Raw genomic sequence first — 21,044 nt, 5'->3', positions numbered from 1 at the left:
GTCGGCACGGATACCAATGCCTCCTAACCATCTAACCACAGGTTGGTTCGCAGTAGAAAAAGTAGCTGGCTAATTAGGAACAGACTATAAAATTCTGCAAAGACAATGGGGATGTTTGCATTACCACCCTGCGCTGAAGCTAAAAGAATATTTCAAGCTTCCTCCTTTTGATTCTATCCTCCCCAAACCACCATGGGCCTCGTCCGACGAGGCCATGGCACGGCGTGCCCGCCGTGCAAGGCACCGGGCGCAGGAGGCGGCGGCAGGCCTCGCGGCGGCGGATATCGGCGAGGCAAAGTCGCATTCTCCGGCACCCTGTATGGAGTATCAATCCGGGCGCCGCAACCGCATCGTGCTGGACGTCTACGGCTCGTCCCCGAATGGATCCATCATCGATCTGACATCCATCGGCACCGTTCGGGTTCCGGTCTCCGACGAGGAAGAGTAGGGCATGGGAGACGGCGGGGCCTTGAGTCCCGTGAGCCAGCTCGTGTCCCATGCCCTACCCTACCTTGCCGGCGAACGGCCCAACATTCTGAGGAGCACAACCGGCCGCCGGACATGGCCAGGGCGGAGCCGGGCGAGCGGGGAGCGGAACCGGACGAGCTCCGCGTAGATTAGGTTTCACGTTGCATGTGATAATATAGATGTGAGGTTTCTAATTTGAGGTATGCGGATGTGGAATGCTTTTTTTGAGGGGTGACCGGTCACCGTCCGCGGGCGCGCCAGGACGTTTGCGGGGTCGGATTTGCAAAGTCTCACTGTAGATGCTCTTTCGAACAGATTATGAAATTCTGCAAAGGCAATGGCGATGTTTGCATTACCATCCTCCCCAAACCAAGGCCAACTAGAATAGAGCTCCCTTGGCCGGTAGCACTTTCCTATCCATCCGTCGAGAGAGAAACAACAAACGCCCAGAGCCGAAACCAAGAACAAGCAAGACCCCCAATGGTCAACATGGCGGCCGCAGCCCCCAGCCGCCGCCTCCTCCTGCTCCTCCTCGGCCTGAACCTCCTCGCTAGCTCCACCTCGACGGCGCCCTACGACCCTCCCACCGTGCCGGAGCTGATGGATCGATTCGGCCTCCCGCGCGCTCTCCTCCCGAAAACCGCCCGGCGGTACCTCCTCCACTCCGACGGCTCCTTCGAGCTCTTCCTCGACGACGGCTGCGAGATTGAGGCCGGGGGCTACCGCGTCCTGTACGACATCAAGCTCTCCGGGTCCGTGGCGCCCGGGGCGGTCACGGGGCTCGAGGGCGTCCGCGTGCGCGTGCTGTTCGTCTGGATCCCCGTCACCGGCGTCGAGGTTGGCGGCGGGGTCGTCACCCTCAGCGTCGGTCCCGTCAAGAAGTCGTTCCCTGCCGTTGGCTTCAAGGCCAGTCCGCTTTGCAGTACCGGCGCCGCCGTGGTGGATGTAGCTTAGTTTGTACTACTACTAGAGCAGTTAGTTTGTTGCGATTCTTACGCCACGATTGGTGTACACTTGTACGTACTTGTATGACGCTGGAGGAAGGAATACTGAATACGTGTGTGTATATACGGATATACATCCACACATGATATGAGCATATTTGTTGGTCAACTATATACTTTCCCGCAAGTTTGTGGCTGTATTGTTTGCTCCTCCGACGTCTTAATCGTGCGGGGAAGTCACGTCTCGGGTTCGGTAGCGTGTCTAGGGTGTTGCCCTAGTCTGGTTCGTTTAACGGTAATGATTTCATCTTTCACGAGTCACCTTAAAGGGCCGCAAAGTTGCATATCAGTGATGGAACCGCGTCGAAATCAGGTGAGGAGGTGATCCGTGATTTTTTCTTTTCTTTTCATGACTGTTGTGGTGGTGCCGACACTATTAGGGAAACCCTAGTAGTGGCGCGGGTGGCCACGCTACTACTACAGCGCTACAGCTAACAGGTAGTAGTAGCGCGGTCTAGCCCGACGCTATTATTAATAACTGTATCAGTAGCGTTGTTCTGTCACGTGCTACTATTAAGTAGTTGTAGCGCTTTTCTGTTCCCGCGCTGCTGTTGTATCTTTCAATATTTTTTTCTGCTTTCTATTGATGTAGAACAGTACCCCATTTTAATAAACTGCAATTTCACATATACCAGATAACAATATCATTAACCACAATACCAGATACTCATATATAGTCATACAGTAGTCATACAATATCATTAAGCATTATAGGTACTCATATATAGTCAACATGCGTCCTCACACACATATATGGTTCATACAGTAGCAGATATGATAAGCAGTACTGGGTAGTCATACAGCCACACATATATAGCAGTCTAGTCATATGGCCACACACATATGTAGTTCTAGATGATATCGACGACATGAAGAAAATTCGGCTGGAAGTAGATGCCAAACAGCGTGCCAATTGCAAGGCTGCTGGCGCACCTTGACTTGCACAGTCGACATGGTGGTGATAATGATGGCGTCATTTTCTTAAAGCAATATGAGCAAGGATGAACGATCCACTTCACACGAAAAAATAATAATAACATAAAGTTCTCAATTAACTTGCTAACACCTTCTAGAATAGAACCAACAGCTAACTAGACAAGACTCACCGTTCAGAGTTGCTACACTACAATCGTTAGACAACAAGACTCAACAGCTAGCTAGACAACACTTACTAACACATGTGCAAATGCCAAATCAGCCAACAAGACTCACCGTTACACAAGCTAGCTAGCTAGAAAGCACCCTTCAAAGTTGCTACAGTACAATGCATCGATCTTAATCGAAAAACAGAATATTCAGGTTTAGTAACTAAAATTAACAGCATGCACATGCTTCCGTCCAGCTTTTATATTTACATAAAAACCGTCAACACTACAATGCATCGATCTTAATCGAAAAACGGAATATTTACAAACTGCCATGTATATCACCGATCTCTAGATGAGATTCTTCCGCGAGAAGCAATTTGATGGACAATTAAATCCTAAGATCTAGTAACATATAAGATGACAAGGTACCACCTACCAAAGCATTTCAGTGGCACCTATTGCCGAAAAAACTTTTAACAAATATCTACCAAATCAGGGTACCACCTACCAAAACATTTCATCTAATTTGGCCCCTGTCGTCTAAGATAACTGATTAAAAAAACAAGTGGCAAATTTGGGATTAACTTAGCACTTGCAAACCAAATACTTGTATCAAAACCAATATCTACCAGATCACGGTACCACCTACCAAAGCATTTCAACTAAATTAGCACCTACATTTTGCCAAAAAATAACTTATTACAGAAAAACAAAAGCATCTAGCTATCCATGTACAGAAAAAATAACAATAAAAGGGTGTGTTTCTTTCCAAGCATCTAGCTAGGTCGTGCCAAATCTTTAGAGGTAACGAACTACACCTCACTACGACGCTGCCTATCCATCTGAAATTCGTAAGTCCTTGCTGCATCTAGCTAGGGCAGCCCTCGGGGTGCTGGCGAGGAGGGGGGATGGCATGGTGACCTCGGTTGAGGGTGCTGACGAGGGGGAAGGCCGGTGACTTTCCCACGAGGGAGGCGGCGACAGCGGCCGGCGCGGGAAGGGCGGCCGTCGGTCAAATGCGGCCGGCCAGAGCTCGCGGGCGGCGAAAGGATGGAGGAGCAGCGGAAGGGGCGAGAGGGGCGAGGAGCATTACCTGCGGCGGCGGTGGCTGGGGGAGAAACCCTAACCGCAGCGGCGTCGGGCGGAGGGGGACGACCGGAAGTGATGAGGGTGCGGGGGGGGGGGGGGGGGGAGGGCGGCCCACGGGTTTTCTTTTGCTGTAGTAGTAGCTTTGCACAAGGGCCAGCTACTGCTAAGCCCAGTAGCTATAGCGCCGGTGGTTAGCCCACGCCACAGCTAAGTTGGCTGCCGTTTTTGGCCCTGCGGCCCACATAATAGCAGAGCGACCCATGCTAACCAACGCTACTGCTAAGCCATACCAGTAGTGAAGGAAATATGCCCTAGAGGCAATAATAAAGTTGTTATTTATATTTCCTTATATCATGATAAATGTTTATTATTCATGCTAGAATTGTATTAACCGGAAACTTAGTATATGTGTGAATACATAGACAAACAGAATGTCACTAGTATGCCTCTACTTGACTAGCTCGTTAATCAAAGATGGTTAAGTTTCCTAACCATAGACATGAGTTGTCATTTGATGAACGGGGTCACATCATTAGAGAATGATGTGATTGACAAGACCCATCCATTAGCTTAGCACAATGATCGTTTAGTTTGTTGCTATTGCTTTCTTCATGACTTATACATGTTCCTATGACTATGAGATTATGCAACTCGCGAATACTGGAGGAACACTTAGTGTGCTATCAAACGTCACAACGTAACTAGGTGATTATAAAGATGCTCTACAGGTGTCACCGATGGTGTTTGTTGAGTTGGCATAGATCGAGATTAGGATTTGTCACTCCGATTGTCGGAGAGGTATCTCTGGGCCCTCTCGGTAATGCACATCATAAGAAGCCTTGCAAGCAATGTGACTAATGAGTTAGTTGCGGGACGATGCATTACGGACCGAGTAAAGAGACTTGCCGGTAACGAGATTAAACTAGGTATTGAGATACCGACGATTGAATCTCGGGCAAGTAACATACTGATGACAAAGGGAACAACGTATGTTGTTATGCGGTTTGACCGATAAAGATCTTCGTAGAATATGTGGGAACCAATATGAGCATCTAGGTTCCGCTATTGGTTATTGACCGGAGATGATTCTCGGTCATGTCTACATAGTTCTCGAACCCGTAGGGTCCGCACGCTTAACGTTTGATGACGATCGGTATTATGAGTTTATGTGTTTTGATGTACCGAAGGTTGTTCGGAGTCCCAGATTTGATCAAGGACATGACGAGGAGTCTCGAAATGGTCGAGACATGAAGATTGATATATTGGAAGGTTATGTTTGGACACCGAAAAGGTTTCGGGTGAGTTCGGACATTTTTCGGAGTACCGGGAGGTTACCGGAACCCCCGGGGGGCTTAATGGGCCTACATGGGCTTTAGTGGAAGAGATAGGAGGCGGCCAAGAGGAGGGGCGCCCCCCCAAGCCCAATCCAAATTGGGAGCCCCCCTTTCCTTCTTCTCCTCTTCCCCTTCCTCCCCCCTCCTATTAGGACTAGGAAAGGGGGGAACCTACTCCTAGTAGGAGTAGGATTCCCCCCCTTGGGGCGCACCATGAGGCCGGCCGGCCCCCTCCTCCCCTCCTTTATATACGGGGGAGGGGGCACCCCATAGACACACAAGTTGATTGTTTTAGCCGTGTGCGGTGCCCCCTCCACAGATTTCCACCTCGGTCATATCGTTGTAGTGCTTAGGCGAAGCCCTGCGTCGGTAACTTCATCATCACTGTCATCACGCCATCGTGCTGACGAAACTCTCCCTCGGCCTCAGCTGGATCAAGAGTTCGAGGGGCGTCACCGTGCTGAACATGTGCAGATCGCGGAGGTGCCGTGCGTTCGGTACTTGATCGGTTGGATCGCGAACACGTTCGACTACATCAACCGCGTTACTTAACGCTTCCGCTTTCGGTCTACGAAGGTACGTGGACACACTCTCCCCGCTCGTTGCTATGCATCCCCTAGATAGATCTTGCGTGATCGTAGGAAATTTTTTGAAATACTGTGTTCCCCAACAGTGGCATCCGAGCCAGGTCTATGCGTAGATGTTATATGCACGAGTAGAACACAAAGAGTTGTGGGCGATAATAGTCATACTGCTTACCAGCATGTCATACTTTGACTCGGCGGTATTGTTGGATGAAGCGGCCCAGACCGACATTACATGACCGCATTCATGAGACTGGTTCTACCGGCGTGCTTCGCACACAGGTGGCTACTGGGTGTCTGTTTCTCCAACTTTAGTTGAATCGAGTGTGACTACGCCCGGTCCTTGTTGAAGGTTAAAACAGCACACTTGACGAAAAAGCGTTGTGGTTTTGATGCGTAGGTAAGAACGGTTCTTGCTAAACCCGTAGCAGACACGTAAAATTTGCAAGAACAAGTAGAGGACGTCTAACTTGTTTTTGCAGGGTATGTTGTGATGTGATATGGTCAAGACGTGATGATATATAAATTGTTGTATGAGATGATCATGTTTTGTAAAAGTTATCGGGAACTGGCAGGAGCCTTAGGGTTGTCGCTTTATTGTATGAAATGCAATCGCCATGTAATTGTTATACTTTATCACTAAGCGGTAGCGATAGTCGTAGAAGCAATAGTTGGCGAGACGACAATGATGCTTCGATGGAGATCAAGGTGTCAAGCCGGTGACGATGGTGATCATGACGGTGCTTTGGAGATGGAGATCAAAATGATGATGGCCATATCATATCACTTATATTGATTGCATGTGATGTTTATCCTTTATGCATCTTATTTTGCTTAGTTCGACGATAGCATTATAAGATGATCTCTCACTAAATTTCAAGGTACAAGTGTTCTCCCTGAGTATGCACCGTTGCTACAGTTCGTCGTGCCGAAACACAACGTGATGATCGGGTGTGATAAGCTCTACATTCACATGCAACGGGTGCAAGTCATTTTTGCACACGTAGAATACTCGGGTTAAACTTGACGAGCCTAGCATATGCAGATATGGCCTCGGAACACTGAGACCGAAAGGTCGAGCGTGAATCATATAGTAGATATGATCAACATAGTGATGTTCACCATTGAAAACTACTCCATCTCACGTGATGATCGGACATGGTTTAGTTGATTTGGATCACGTGATCACTTAGATGTTTAGAGGGATATATATCTAAGTGGGAGTTCTTAAGTAATATGATTAATTAAACTTTAATTTATCATGAACTTAGTACCTGATAGTATTTTGCATGTCTATGTTGTTGTAGATCAATGGCCCGTGCTACTGTTCGTTTGAATTTTAATGCGTTCCTAGAGAAAGCTAAGTTGAAAGATGATGGTAGCAACTACACGGACTGGGTCCGTAACTTGAGGATTATCCTCATTGCTGCACAGAAGAATTACGTCCTGGAAGCACCGCTAGGTGCAAGACCCGCTGCAGGAGCAACGCCGGACGTTGTGAACGCCTGGCAGAGCAAAGCTGATGACTACTCGATAGTTCAGTGTGCCATGCTTTACGGCTTAGAACCGAGACTTCAACGACGTTTTGAACGTCATGGAGCATATGATATGATCCAAGAGTTGAAGTTAATATTTCAAGCAAATGCCCGGATTGAGAGATATGAAGTCTCCAATAAGTTCTACAGCTGCAAAATGGAGGAGAATAGTTCTGTCAGTGAACATATAGTCAAAATGTCTTGGTATCATAATCACTTGACTCAGCTGGGAGTTAATCTTCCAATTGATAGTGTCATTGACAGAGTTCTTCAATCACTGCCACCAAGCTACAAAATCTTCGTGATGAACTATAATATGCAAGGGATGGATAAGACAATTCCTGAGCTCTTCGCGATGCTAAAGGCTGCGGAGGTAGAAATCAAGAAGGAGCATCAAGTGTTGATGGTCAATAAGACCACCGGTTTCAAGAAGAAGGGTAAGGGGAAGAAGGGGAACTTCAAGAAGAACGGCAAGCAAGTTGCTGCTCAAGTGAAGAAGCCCAAGTCTGGACCTAAGCCTGAGACTGAGTGCTTCTACTGCAAAGGGACTGGTCACTGGAAGCGAAACTGCCCCAAGTATTTGGCGGATAAGAAGGATGGAAAAGTGAACAAAGGTACATGTGATATACATGTTATTGATGTGTACCTTACTAATGCTCGCAGTAGTGCCTGGGTATTTGATACTGGTTCTGTTGCTAATATTTGCAACTCGAAACAGGGACTACGGATTAAGCGAAGATTGACTAAGGACGAGGTGACGATGCGCGTGGGAAATGGTTCCAAAGTCGATGTGATCGCCGTCGGCACGCTACCTCTACATCTACCTTCGAGATTAGTTTTAGACCTGAATAATTGTTATTTGGTGTCAGCGTTAAGCATGAACATTATATCTGGATCTTGTTTGATGCGAGACGGTTATTCATTTAAATCTGAGAATAATGGTTGTTCTATTTATATGAGTAATATCTTTTATGGTCATGCACCCTTGAATAGTGGTCTATTTTTGTTGAATCTCGATAGTAGTGATACACATATTCATAATATTGAAGCCAAAAGATGCAGAGTTGATAATGATAGTGCAACTTATTTGTGGCACTGCCGTTTGGGTCATATTGGTGTAAAGCACATGAAGAAACTCCATATTGATGGACTTTTGAAATCACTTAATTATGAATCACTTGGTACTTGCGAACCATGCCTCATGGGCAAGATGACTAAAACTCCGTTCTCCGGAACAATGGAGCGAGCGACAGATTTAATGGAAATAATACATACTGATGTATGCGGTCCGATGAATGTTGACGCTCGCGGCGGGTATCATTATTTTCTGACCTTCACAGATGATTTAAGCAGATATGGGTATATCTACTTGATGAAACATAAGTCTGAAACATTTGAAAAGTTCAAAGAATTTCAGAGTTAAGTGGAAAATCATCGTGACAAGAAAAATAAATTTTCTGCGATTTGATCGTGGAGGAGAATATTTGAGTTACGAGTTTGGTCTTCATTTGAAACAATGCGGAATAGTTTCGCAACTCACGCCACCCGGAACACCACAGCGTAATGGTGTGTCTGAACGTCATAATCGTATTTATTAGATATGGTGCGATCTATGATGTCTCTTAGTGATTTACCGCTTTCATTTTGGGGTTATGCTTTAGAGACGGCTGCATTCACGTTAAATAGGGCACCATCTAAATCCGTTGAGACGACACCATATGAAATGTGGTTTGGCAAGAAACCCAAGTTGTCGTTTCTTAAAGTTTGGGGCTGCGATGCATATGTGAAAAAGCTTCAACCTGATAAGCTCGAACCCAAATCGGAGAAATGTGTCTTCATAGGATACCCAATGGAGACTGTTGGGTACACCTTCTATCACAGATCATATCTGAAGGCAAGATATTCGTTGCTAAAAATGGATCCTTTCTAGAGAAGGAGTTTCTCTCAAAAGGAGTGAGTGGGAGGAAAGTAGAACTTGATGAGGTAACTGTACCTGCTCCCTTATTGGAAAGTAGTTCATCACAGAAATCAGTTCCAGTGATTCCTACACCAGTAAGTGAGGAAGCTAATGATGATGATCATCAAGTTACTACGGAACCTCGTAGGTCAACCAGAATAAGATCCGCACCAGAGTGGTACGGTAATCCTATTCTGGAGGTCATGTTACTTGAACATGACGAACCTACAAACTATGATGAAGCGATGATGAGCCCAGATTCCGCGAAATGGCTGGAGGCCATAAAATCTGAGATGGGATCCATGTATGAGAACAAAGTGTGGAATTTGGTTGACTAGCCGATGATCGGCAAGCCATAGAGAATAAATGGATCTTCAAGAAGAAGACTGACGCTGACGGTAATATTACTGTCTACAAAGCTTGACTTGTTGCGAAAGGTTTTTGACAAGTTCAAGGAGTTGACTACGATGAGACCTTCTCACCCGTAGCGATGCTTAAGTCCGTCCGAATCATGTTAGCAATTGCCGCATTTTATGATTATGAAATTTGGCAAATGGATGTCAAAACTGCATTCCTTAATGGATATCTTAAAGTAGAGTTTTATATGATGCAACCAGAAGGTTTTGTCGATCCAAAGGTGCTAACAAAGTGTGTAAGCTCCAGCGATCCATTTATGGACTGGTGCAAGCATCTCGGATTTGGAATATACGCTTTGATAGTATGATCAAAGCATATGGTTTTATACAGACTTTTGGAGAAGTCTGTATTTACAAGAAAGTGAGTGGGAGCTCTGTAGCATTTCTGATATTATATGTGGATTACATATTGTTGATCAGAAATGATACTGAATTTCTGAATAGCATAAAAGGATACTCGAATAAGAATTTTCAATGAAAGACCTCGGAGAAGCTGCTTATATATTAGGCATCAAGATCAATAGAGATAGATCAAGGCGCTTAATTGGACTTTCACAAAGCACATACCTTGATAAAGTTTTGAAGAAGTTCAAAATGGATCAAGCAAATAAAGGGTTCTTGCCTGTTTTACAAGGTGTGAAGTTGAGTCAGACTCAATGTCCGACCACTGCAGAAGATAGAGATAATATGAAAGTCATTCCCTATGCTTCAGCCATAGGTTCTATCATGTATGCAATGCTGTGTACCAGACCTGATGTGTGCCTTGCTATTCGTTTCGCAGGGAGGTACCAAAGTAATCCAGGAGTGGATCACTGGACAGCGGTCAAGAACATCCTGAAATACCTGAAAAGGACTAAGGATATGTTTCTTGTTTATGGAGGTGACAAAGAGCTCGTCGTAAATGGTTACGTCGATGCAAGCTTTGACACTGATCCGGATGACTCTAAGTCATAAACCGGATACGTATTTTTATTAAATGGAGGAGCTGTAAGTTGGTGCAGTTCCAAGCAGAGCGTCTTGGCGGGATCTACGTGTGAAGCGGAGTACATAGCTGCTTCGGAAGCAGCAAATGAAGGAGTCTGGATGAAGGAGTTCATATCCGATCTAGGTGTCATACCTAGTGCATCGGGTCCAATGAAAATCTTTTGTGACAATACTGGTGCAATTGCCTTGGCAAAAGAATCCAGGTTTCACAAAAGAACCAAGCACATCAAGAGACGCTTCAATTCCATCCGTGATCAAGTCAAGGAGGGAGACATAGAAATTTGCAAGATACATACGGATCTGAATGTTGCAGAACCGTTGACTAAGCCTCTCTCACGAGCAAAACATGATCAGCACCAAGACTCCATGGGTGTTAGAATCATTACTGTGTAATCTAGATTATTGACTCTAGTGCAAGTGGGAGACTCAAGGAAATATGCCCTAGAGGCAATATAAAGTTGTTATTTATATTTCCTTATATCATGATAAATGTTTATTATTCATGCTAGAATTGTATTAACCGGAAACTTAGTACATGTGTGAATACATAGACAAACAGAGTGTCACTAGTATGACTCTACTTGACTAGCTCGTTAATCAAAGATGGTTAAGTTTCCTAACCATAGATATGAGTTGTCATTTGATGAACGGGATCACATCATTAGAGAATGATGTGATTGACAAGACCCATCCGTTAGCTTAGCATGATGATCGTTTAGTTTGTTGCTATTGCTTTCTTCATGACTTATACATGTTCCTATGACTATGAGATTACGCAGCTCCCGAATACCGGAGGAACACTTAGTGTGCTATCAAATGTCACAACGTAACTAGGTGATTATAAAGATGCTCTACAGGTGTCACCGATGGTGTTTGTTGAGTTGGCATAGATCGAGATTAGGATTTGTCACTCCGATTGTCGGAGAGGTATCTCTGGGCCCTCTCGGTAATGCACATCACTATAAGCCTTGCAAGCAATGTGACTGATGAGTTAGTTGTGGGATGATGCATTACGGAACGAGTAAAGAGACTTGCCGGTAACGAGATTGAACTAGGTATTGAGATACCGACGATTGAATCTCGGGCAAGTAACATACCGATGACAAAGGGAACAACTTATGTTGTTATGCGGTTTGACCGATAAAGATCTTCATATAGTATGTGGGAACCAATATGAGCATCCAGGTTCCGCTATTGGTTATTGACCGGAGATGAGTCTCGGTCATGTCTACATAGTTCTTGAACCCGTAGGGTCCGCACACTTAGCGTTCGATGACGATCCGTATTATGAGTTTGTGTGTTTTGATGTACCGAAGGTTGTTTGGAGTCTCGGATGTGATCACAGACATGATGAGGAGTCTCGGAATGGTCGAGACATGAAGATTGATATATTGGAAGGTTATGTTTGGACACCGGAAAGGTTTCGGGTGAGTTCGGGCATTTTCCGGAGTACCGCGAGGTTACCGGAACCCCCCAGGGGCTTAATGGGCCTACATGAGCTTTAGTGGAAGAGATAGGAGGCGGCCAAGAGGAGGGGCGCCCCCCCCCCCCAAGCCCAATCCGAATTGGGAGGCCCGCCCCCTCCTTCTTCTCCTCTTCCCCTTCCTTCCCCTCCTATTAGGACTAGGAAAGGGGGGAACCTACTCCTAGTAGGAGTAGGATTCCCCCCCTTGGGGAGCACCATGAGGCCGGCCGGCCCCCTCCTCCCCTCCATTATATACGGGGGAGGGGGGCACCCCATAGACACACAAGTTGATTGTTTTAGCCGTGTGCGGTGCCCCCTCCACAGATTTCCACCTCGGTCATATCGTTGTAGTGCTTAGGCGAAGCCCTGCGTCGGTAACTCATCATCACCGTCATCACGTCGTCGTGCTGACGAAACTCTCCCTCGGCCTCAGCTGGATCAAGAGTTCGAGGGACGTCACCGAGATGAACGTGTGCAGATCGCGGAGGTGCCGTGCGTTCGGTACTTGATCGGTTGGATCGTGAAGACGTTCGACTACATCAACCGCGTTACTTAACGCTTCCGCTTTCGGTCTACGAGGGTACGTGGACACACTCTCCCCGCTCGTTGCTATGCATCTCCTAGATAGATCTTGCGTGATCGTAGGAAAAAATTTGAAATACCGCGTTCCCCCACAAGTAGCACTCTTTGTACCAAGTGTTGGGAAACGTAGCATGCAATTTCAAAAAAATTCCTACGCTCACGCAAGATCTATCTAGGAGATGCATAGCAACGAGGGGGAGAGTGTGTCTACGTACCCTCGTAGACCGTAAGCGGAAGCGTTTGACAACGCGGTTGATGTAGTCGAACTTCTTCTAGCTCTGACCGATCAAGTACCGAACATATGGCACCTTCGAGTTCTGCACACCTTCAGCTCGGTGACGTCCCTCGCCTTCTTGATCCAGCAAGGTGTTGAGGTAGTAGATGAGTTTTGTCAGCACGACGGCGTGGTGACGGTGATGGTGATGTGATTCTCGCAGGGCTTCGCCTAAGCACCGCAAAACTATGACCAGGGATGTAAACTGTGGAGGGGGCGCCGCACACGGCTAACAATTGATGTTGTGTGTTCTAGGCGCCCCCCCCCTCATATATATAGGTGGTAGGGAGAGGGGAGAGGCCAAGGGGCGCCCCAAGTGGGGCCGAATCCCTCTTGGGCTCCTACCCTGGTTCAACCCCCCCCCCCTTCCTTGTATAGGCGCCAGGGGAAGGAAGCGGGTGGCGCCCCCTTTCCTTTCTCCCTTGAAGGGGGGGAGGAAGGAGGGACTTGCCCTCCGCCCTTTCCTTTCCCTAGGGCTGGACGGCCTGGTGGAGGGGCGCACCATCCCCTTGTGGGCTGGTATGTCCCTCCCTTGGCCCATTAAGCCAATATCTTTGTCGGGGGTGCCCGGAAACCCTCCCGGTGACCCTATATGTACCCGGTACCATCCGGAACACTTTCGTTGTCTGAATACCATCGTCCTATATATCAATCTTCACCTCTCGACCATTTCGAGACTCCTCGTCATGTCCGTGATCTCATCCGGGACTCCGAACAACATTCGGTCACCAAATCACATAACTCATATAATACTATATCGTCATCGAACGTTAAGCGTGCGGACCCTATGGGTTCGAGAACTATGTAGACATGACCGAGACACCTCTCCGGTCAATAACCAATAACGGAACCTGGATGCTCATATTGGCTCCTATATATTCTACGAAAATCTTTATCGGTCGAACCATTATGACAACATACACAATTCCCATTGTCCATTGGTATGTTACTTGCCCGAGATTTGATCGTCGGTATCTTCATACCTAGTTCAATCTCATTACCGGCAACTCTCTTTACTCGTTCCGTAATGCATCATACTGTAACTAACTCATTAGTCACTTTGCTTGCAAGGCTTCTTATGATGTGCATTACCGAGAGGGCCCAGAGATACCTCTCCGAAACTCAGAGTGACAAATCCTAATCTTGATCTATGCCAACTCAACAAACACCTTCGGAGATACCTGTAGAGCATCTTTATAATCACCCAGTTATGTTGTGACATTTGATAGCACACAAGGCATTCTCCGGTATCCGGGAGTTCCATAATTTCATAGTCGAAGGAATATATATTTGACATGAAGAAAGCAATAGCAATTAAATCGAATGATCAATATGCTAAGCTAACGGATGGATCTTGTCCATCACATCAACCTCCTAATGATGTGATTCCTTTATCAAATGACAACTCATGTCCATGGTCAGGAAACCTTAACCATCTTTGATCAACGAGCTAGTCAAGTAAAGGCTCACTAGGGACACTGTGTTTGTCTATGTATTCACACATGTATTGAGGTTTCCGATTAATACGATTCTAGCATGAATAATAAACATTTATCATGAATAAGGAAATATAAAATAACAACTTTATTATTGCCTCTAGGGCATATTTCCTTCACCAAGCGCTAGTGGTAATTACCAGTAGCGTGGGGCCCAAACAAACGCTACTGCTAGACTTCTATGTATGAGCATTTTCCTAGTAGTGCGAAGGCAGGTGACAATATGTGTTGGTGTCAAGCGCAGGGGTTTCTTTTGTTTTGATTGTAATTTTCTTTCTTCGTTGGTGTTTATTTGTGCAAAGACTAGCGTTTTGTTGTCTTTTCTTCTGTTTATAATCTTATGATATAAATAAGACCCATATAACCAACACGTGGTTGGATGGTTAGGTGGACAATGATATCCCAAACCAATCAGGGTTCAAGTCCTGGTGCTCGAATTTATTTCAGGATTTTCGGCATTGCGCGTTCAGTGGGAGGAGATGTTTGCGTCGACCACGAGGCGCCTTTGGTGATTTCGTCAGTCTCAAGATGATTCGCCGGCTCAGTCTCTCGGAGGTGCTGATAGGGGTAGGGTGTGCGTGTGTGTTCATAGGGATAAGTGTATGCGCGTCTTTATCTGTATCGTGTTAAAAAAATTGAGACCCATATAACCATGAAAAGAATATATACTTTCACACAAAACATGTACTACTTCTGAGGAAGAGACTTTTCCTCTTTCACCCGCGTCCCTCCACACCCTAGACGACGGCAACTAGCCTCCTGCTTCCCCTCGCCGTCGCCGGCAAAGCCTAGTAGGTGCTCGTGGCGGCGGGGTCCTCTCTCTCCTTGGCGCAGTGGGGCTCGGCACGGGCCGACATCCCCGTGTGGTGGTGGAACGCTTGTACAGGGTAGTGTGGCGCCTGGGTAACCTTGGCAGTGGCGTGGGGTCTTACCCGTGGTACGGGAGGGACTAGCGGTGGTGCTATGGGGCAGGGCATCCTCAGGGTTGTGGCGGTGGATCTGCCGATCCAATCTGGCGTGGGCGGCACTGGTTGGCCATCTCAGGTGGCTTTCGGGCACTGATGGTGGTGCGGTGCGGTGGTGTGTCTGGCGGTGGAGGTCGCGATGATAGGCTTTACCAAGGTGTGGGCGAAGCGGGTCAGTTAGGGGGGCAACGCTCACTGCTGGTGGTTCCCCGCCGACGAGAAGAAGGCATGTGTATGTTGATAGTCTGCATATATGGGGCATTTATTATTGGAGAGATTTGCCATGAAAGTTTTCAAGAAAATTATCTGGTCGTGCTGCAAGTTCTAATTAAGCTTGAACAAATTTATTTGAAAATGATCGTATCTATTATAAAAGTTCATTGGAAGTAGAAAGCATCTCAAACATAATAAAAAATACATCGAGATTTCGAAAACAGCGAACAATCACTATTGCTGCCAGAATGAGCCGTCAACGCATCGTTGTTGCAGCTTCCCTACCAGAGCAGGCTTGACATTACCGATGACAGCCGGGAAGTCTTCGCGCACATGTCCCTAAGGACCAGCACCCTAGAGCCACAGTCGTCCCAGTTGAACCCTTGCATAGATATGAAGCACCTGACACCAGATCTCGCCACATAACGAGAAACCCTAACCTCACTATCCCAAGGATGGGAATCTACGTCAGTGCTCCATTGACTAAGTCCAAACGGACGAACTCGAGGAGGATCAAGCCCGGAAGACAAACTAGAAGAAGTGTCGCCATCTGCTCGAGCGCCGCACCTGTGAGGATTAAAATGCCCTAACCTAAACTACTAACCGAAGTGGAGGCACCGGGATTCTCCTCCCTGTCACCGACCGCCAGAGCGGCGGGCAGAGAGAAGATGAATTCACGGACTCATCGGTGAAGTCTGAAGAAAATTTGCACTAGTCATCTAAGACCAGAGGAAGCTACATTGTGGTCTTCGGCAGGCAAAACCTAAACTACTAACCGGAGCGGAGGCACCGGGATTCTCTTCTGTATCACCCACCACCGGCAGGCAAAGAGAAGACGAATTCACGGAATCACCGGCGAAGTCTGAAGAAAATTTGCACTAGCCGTCTAAAGACTAGAGGAGCGGACGAGAGGAAGCTACATTTATGGTCTCCGGTAGGCAAATCCCATCACGAATTCCGCTAGCAAAAATAGATCTTGAACACAGAACACATCTGATCTGACAAGACAAACAAGATCGTGGTACAAGTACTCCCTTCATTTTTTTTACTCCGCATATAAAATCTGTTTGAAGTCAAACTATGCAAAGTTTGATCAAATTTATATTAAAAAAAATAAACATCTGCAAAGTATGAAAATATATTTCATGATGCATATGATGATATTGATGTCATATTCTGATTGTTTTAGTTTTTAATATAAAGTTAGTCAAACTTTTCAAAGCTTGAAATTGACCAAATTTTATATGTAAACTAAAAAGAAACAGATAGAGTAGTAATTAAGCTTGGACACATCTGATCTCATAAGATGAACCAAAATGCAACAATTTTGTACTACATGTTGATTAATATCAGATGTTTTTGACTAGAGTGGTGTTTTGGCACATGGGAGTGTGCGCTCCTGGTTTTAAAAATGCGTTTTAAACCTATTTGTAAATCTCAAAAAAATTCAAACAAAAATTTGGCGCGTACATCACGATATTGTACTCACAAGGTCATTTCACAAGAAACCAACAACTTATGTGTCGCGTGTAAAAAAGACAAAATCCGGTGTTAAAAAATGATTTTCACCAGACATCCTTTTGTTTTTTTTACACAAGCCACAAAAAATGTTAGTTTTCTCCGAAACTTAACCTGCACACATATAATATCGAGATGTATGCACCAAATTTTTGTTTGGAAATTTTTCACACTCTGAAATATTTCTTTCGCGTGCAGGAGCACACACTCCCAGACCAACGGATTTCTGTGTTTTTGACACTTCAAAATGTGTAATGTAGCAAAAGCACAAAAGAAAATAAGAACGCCCTAACCAAAATGGACACTTTAAAATGTGTATGTGTGATGTAACAAAAGCACAAAAGAAAATAACGCCCTAACCAAAATGCGTCGAAAAAATTATACGCCGTCTGTGGGACTCGAACCCACGACCACATGGTTAAAAGCCATGCGCTCTACCAACTGAGCTAAGACGGCTCACGTTTTTATATATGCAACAAGGGTTTTCATAAAAAACGAGGGGATATCAAACCGAGTTTACAAGCCCACTGTGATCTTGCAGGTTTCCCATCTCAAGCTTGTTGGAAAATCATCAAAGCGTGATTTGTCACAGAAAAGACCAATGCTACATCTAGTAATGACGGATTATGATAATCTCATTCGCTTCACTAGTTTTTGAAGTGTTTCTTGCACCCCTTTGTTGCCTACTTTTGTGGCTAAGTTTCCACGACGAATTAATCAAATAGGGACTAGCTATTAATCAATCGACTTAATTTGATATTAGTCTCGGTCAAAATTTTGTCCCGTCAAATTCAGCCACTTGTAGTTCAAGCCTTATTGTACTGGCCCGACGGAGGGGAGACACTAAGAGCATCTATAGCTGGATATGTCAAATATGGTCCTCAAACGCCCGCGGACGCATCCGGGCGCATCCGCAGGCAGTGACCGGGGGTCTCAAATTTTACGAGTTGCATCCGCACATCTCATACTAGATTCTTAATCCAAACAAGCAAATGAAATAAACCTACGTACTACTACGTCGATCACCTAGCTACTCCTCGTCGGAGATGTCGACGATCTCCGTGCCCGGCTCCGGTAGCATGGGTGGCAGCTGCTCCTCCGGCGCCTCCGACTGCTCCGCTCCGGCCTCCTCCTCCTCCTCTATCTCCACATCGAGTTCGGCAAAGAGCTCGTCAGACGCCGCCTGATCCTGCCGGAGGAACGCCCGGTTGGCCTCCACATAGGCCTCATCCTGGATGGACTCGAGGATGGCCTGCTGCTCCGTCATCTCCTCCGATTGGGCGACGGCGAACTCCGCCTCCGCCTGCTCCATGTTGAAACCCGACAGCTCCTGCTCCAGCAGCTCCGGCTCCGGCTGCTCCGCCTCCTCCACCTTCATCGGAGCCAGCTCCTCTCTCTCCTCTTCCCCAGGCTCCTCCTCATCCTCCTCCGGCTCCGGCGAGTCTGGAGGCAGCCCGACAACGATGCGGGCGACGCACGCGGCTTGTCTGGCCCGATCTCCTGCTGGATCTCGTACAGCGCTCCGGCGTGAGGATTGCATAGTAGATGATCTTCCTCCGGACCATGGCGGAGCGCCGGAGCATGGGCAGAGCGCCGGAGCAGGAGAGGGAGGAGGTGGATGTGCTCGGACTGGCGGCACAGAGAGGGGGTGGATGGGCTAGGGTTGCGGGACGTCGACTGGCTAAAATAGGTGGATTTGGTCTCGGACGCCGGGCCGGAGCGGCGCCACGCGGCGTTCACACCGCGACGACGAAGGAGGCGTCCGTCGAACCACCAAGTTTCTGGGCTAGTCCACATGGGACCCCATCGTCTGTCCTACATGGCGAACGCGCCCGGGCGCCCCCTCCGCCCCATATTTGCGCAAGATATGAGTGGCGCCGGTTAGCCCGGGCGTTTGAGGCCCGTTTGGGTCGAAAAATCATGACCAGACAGCCCGCCCGGACGTATGAGACGGGTTTGTAGCGCCCGGTTGTAGATGCTCTAACGGATATTTTCAACCCGAAAGAGTTTTGGGTTTGGTCTGCCCTTTTCGTCGTTACAAGCTGATTCTTTTTTTACTGGTCCTAGTGCCTACATGGCAAAAAAACACAGGACACCTTCTACACTTATAAAAAAATGTCTTGCTTTCCGAAATACTATAAAATGTTTTGCTTTCTTCCGAATGGACAGCAAGTCCCAAATAAAGGATATAAATTTGAACTAAAACCTAGTGCATCATGTATATTCGTTCACAAATGATTGTCTAGGTCTATTTGATAACTTATACAAAATGTACACATATTCATGAAACATAAAAGATGGTGTCCCACACAAAGTAACTGGTGACACATAAGTAATTGAATAACTTGATGTCCCAAACCGACTAAACTGAAGACATGTGTCAGCGGCAGAGACGAGCACCAAGAGAAGGCTCAAACAATGGGCCGGCCCAAGAGGCAACCTCGCCTTCCGGCTCGGCTTGCTAGGCCAGAGTGGGTCCAACAACTTTGTACTTCAACCTATAAGCGATAAGATTCAAGTGGCGATGGCAGAACGGCTAGTGCGTTGCGTGTGTGGCGTGCGCTCCCGCGTGAGCTGATCCCCTTCCTTCTCTCGTCATTCTACTCCTTGTAGCTCCAGATTCATGGTGATAGCCTAATACAAACCCTAGCCCTCACAATCTGGTATCAGAGCCGTCCTTCCCTTAGCCACCTCCCGCTCTGGATTTCCCCGGCCACCGTCATCGTACCAGACTCGCTGACTGACGACGAGCAGAAGCCATGGAGAAAATTTCTCCCGAGACGAAGGCGATCTACGATCTCCTCCGGGCCGATTTCGACGCCGCCTTGTCCAAGAGCACGGCGGAGTGCAGCGAGGAGTTGACGACGGTCTTCGCCAAGCTCGACTCCAAACTGAACCTGCTCTCCGGCCGCATCGACGACGTCAAGCTGTCCATAGGCGTCGATCCGGACGAACTGCATGGCGAGATCGGAGCTGACAGAGGAGCAGCTTCATCCCCAACCGCACCATCGTCTCCGCGAGAGGCCACCTTGCGCACAGGCTCGAGTGGATCTGAAGGATTTCGATCTAAAGCGGAGCAGAGAAATTCAGGCCCCAAGTATGTGCCCCCGCCTGCCCGAGGTATGTCTGTCGATCCAATTCCATCAACGCATCAGATTGTGCTTGTTAGTGAAGGATTTCGGCAATACCAACCGGATGCTGTGAGTTTTGGTCCCCGAATTGAACTGCCCCGATTTGATGGTTCGAATCCAAAATTATGGCAATCTCGCTGTGAGGATTACTTCAGGTTTTGGAACACACCGCAGGTTCAGTGGATATCGTTTGCATCTGCCCTCTTTGAAGGCACAGCTGCTCGTTGGCTCGAATCAGTGCGTGTCGGGCACCTAACATATCCTGGACTGAATTCTGTGAAATGTTGTAGTCACGCTTTGGGCGTAACAAGCACCAGAATATCCTGAGGCAACTGTTTCATGTGCGTCAGACTAATTCAATGGGAGAGTATGTGGAGCGATTTTCTAAGTTGTATGATCAGTTGACTGCTTATGAAACTAATCCTAATCCAGTGCATTATGTGACACGGTTCATGGAGGGATTAACTCCGTCAATCAGGCTCATGGTGGGCATCCAACAACCTGCAGACCTGGACTCAGCATACGCCCTGGCCTGTTAACTGAAGAATTGGGAGATAATTCAGCAAAGCCCATGGGTGCAGTCCAAAATAGACGCAGTTCGATGTTCTCCAGCAGGACAATGACAAGTAAAACAGTGGAGGACAAACGCTCCCCTGAGTTGCAGCGCCCTACTGCCCCTGACAACCATTGGTCTGCTCTGCGTGCTTACAGAAAATCCAAAGGGTTGTGCTTCATTTGTGGAGAGCGATGGGCAAGAGAACACAGATGCAAACAGGAAGTGCAGCTACATGTGGTACATGAGATGTTGGATTATGTACAAAATATGCCATCTGAACACAGTGACTCAGAAGATTCAGTTACTGCTTGTAACACCCACGATGCGGCTATATCTCCCACGTGTCGAGGCACGACTTAGAGGCATAACCGCATTGTGGTTTTGT

General features: G+C 47.0%; 1 protein-coding gene and 1 non-coding gene across 2 annotated transcripts; one reads left to right on the top strand and one right to left on the bottom strand.

Moving 5' to 3' along the window:
* Positions 1-840: 840 nt before the first annotated feature.
* On the top strand, positions 841-1,581 carry LOC109766281 (uncharacterized). Its single transcript, XM_020325047.4, has one exon. It carries the CDS (start codon positions 949-951, stop codon positions 1,420-1,422), a length of 474 nt encoding a protein of 157 aa, XP_020180636.1. The 5' UTR covers positions 841-948; the 3' UTR covers positions 1,423-1,581.
* A 15,774-nt stretch (positions 1,582-17,355) lies between these two features.
* On the bottom strand, positions 17,356-17,428 carry TRNAK-UUU (transfer RNA lysine (anticodon UUU)). Its single transcript has one exon. It is a non-coding gene; the product is annotated as a tRNA-Lys (tRNA).
* Between the last annotated feature and the right edge of the window lie 3,616 nt (positions 17,429-21,044).

This window comes from Aegilops tauschii, chromosome 2 (genome assembly GCF_002575655.3).
Source record: "Aegilops tauschii subsp. strangulata cultivar AL8/78 chromosome 2, Aet v6.0, whole genome shotgun sequence".
Taxonomy (NCBI): domain Eukaryota; kingdom Viridiplantae; phylum Streptophyta; class Magnoliopsida; order Poales; family Poaceae; genus Aegilops; species Aegilops tauschii.
Note: the sequence above shows the minus strand (reverse complement) of the source record. Positions and strands in the feature narration are given on the sequence as shown.

Bases quoted from the DNA above. Each gene is read 5' to 3' on its own strand.
- LOC109766281 (XM_020325047.4), top strand. From the start codon at position 949: ATGGTCAACATGGCGGCCGCAGCCCCCAGCCGCCGCCTCCTCCTGCTC.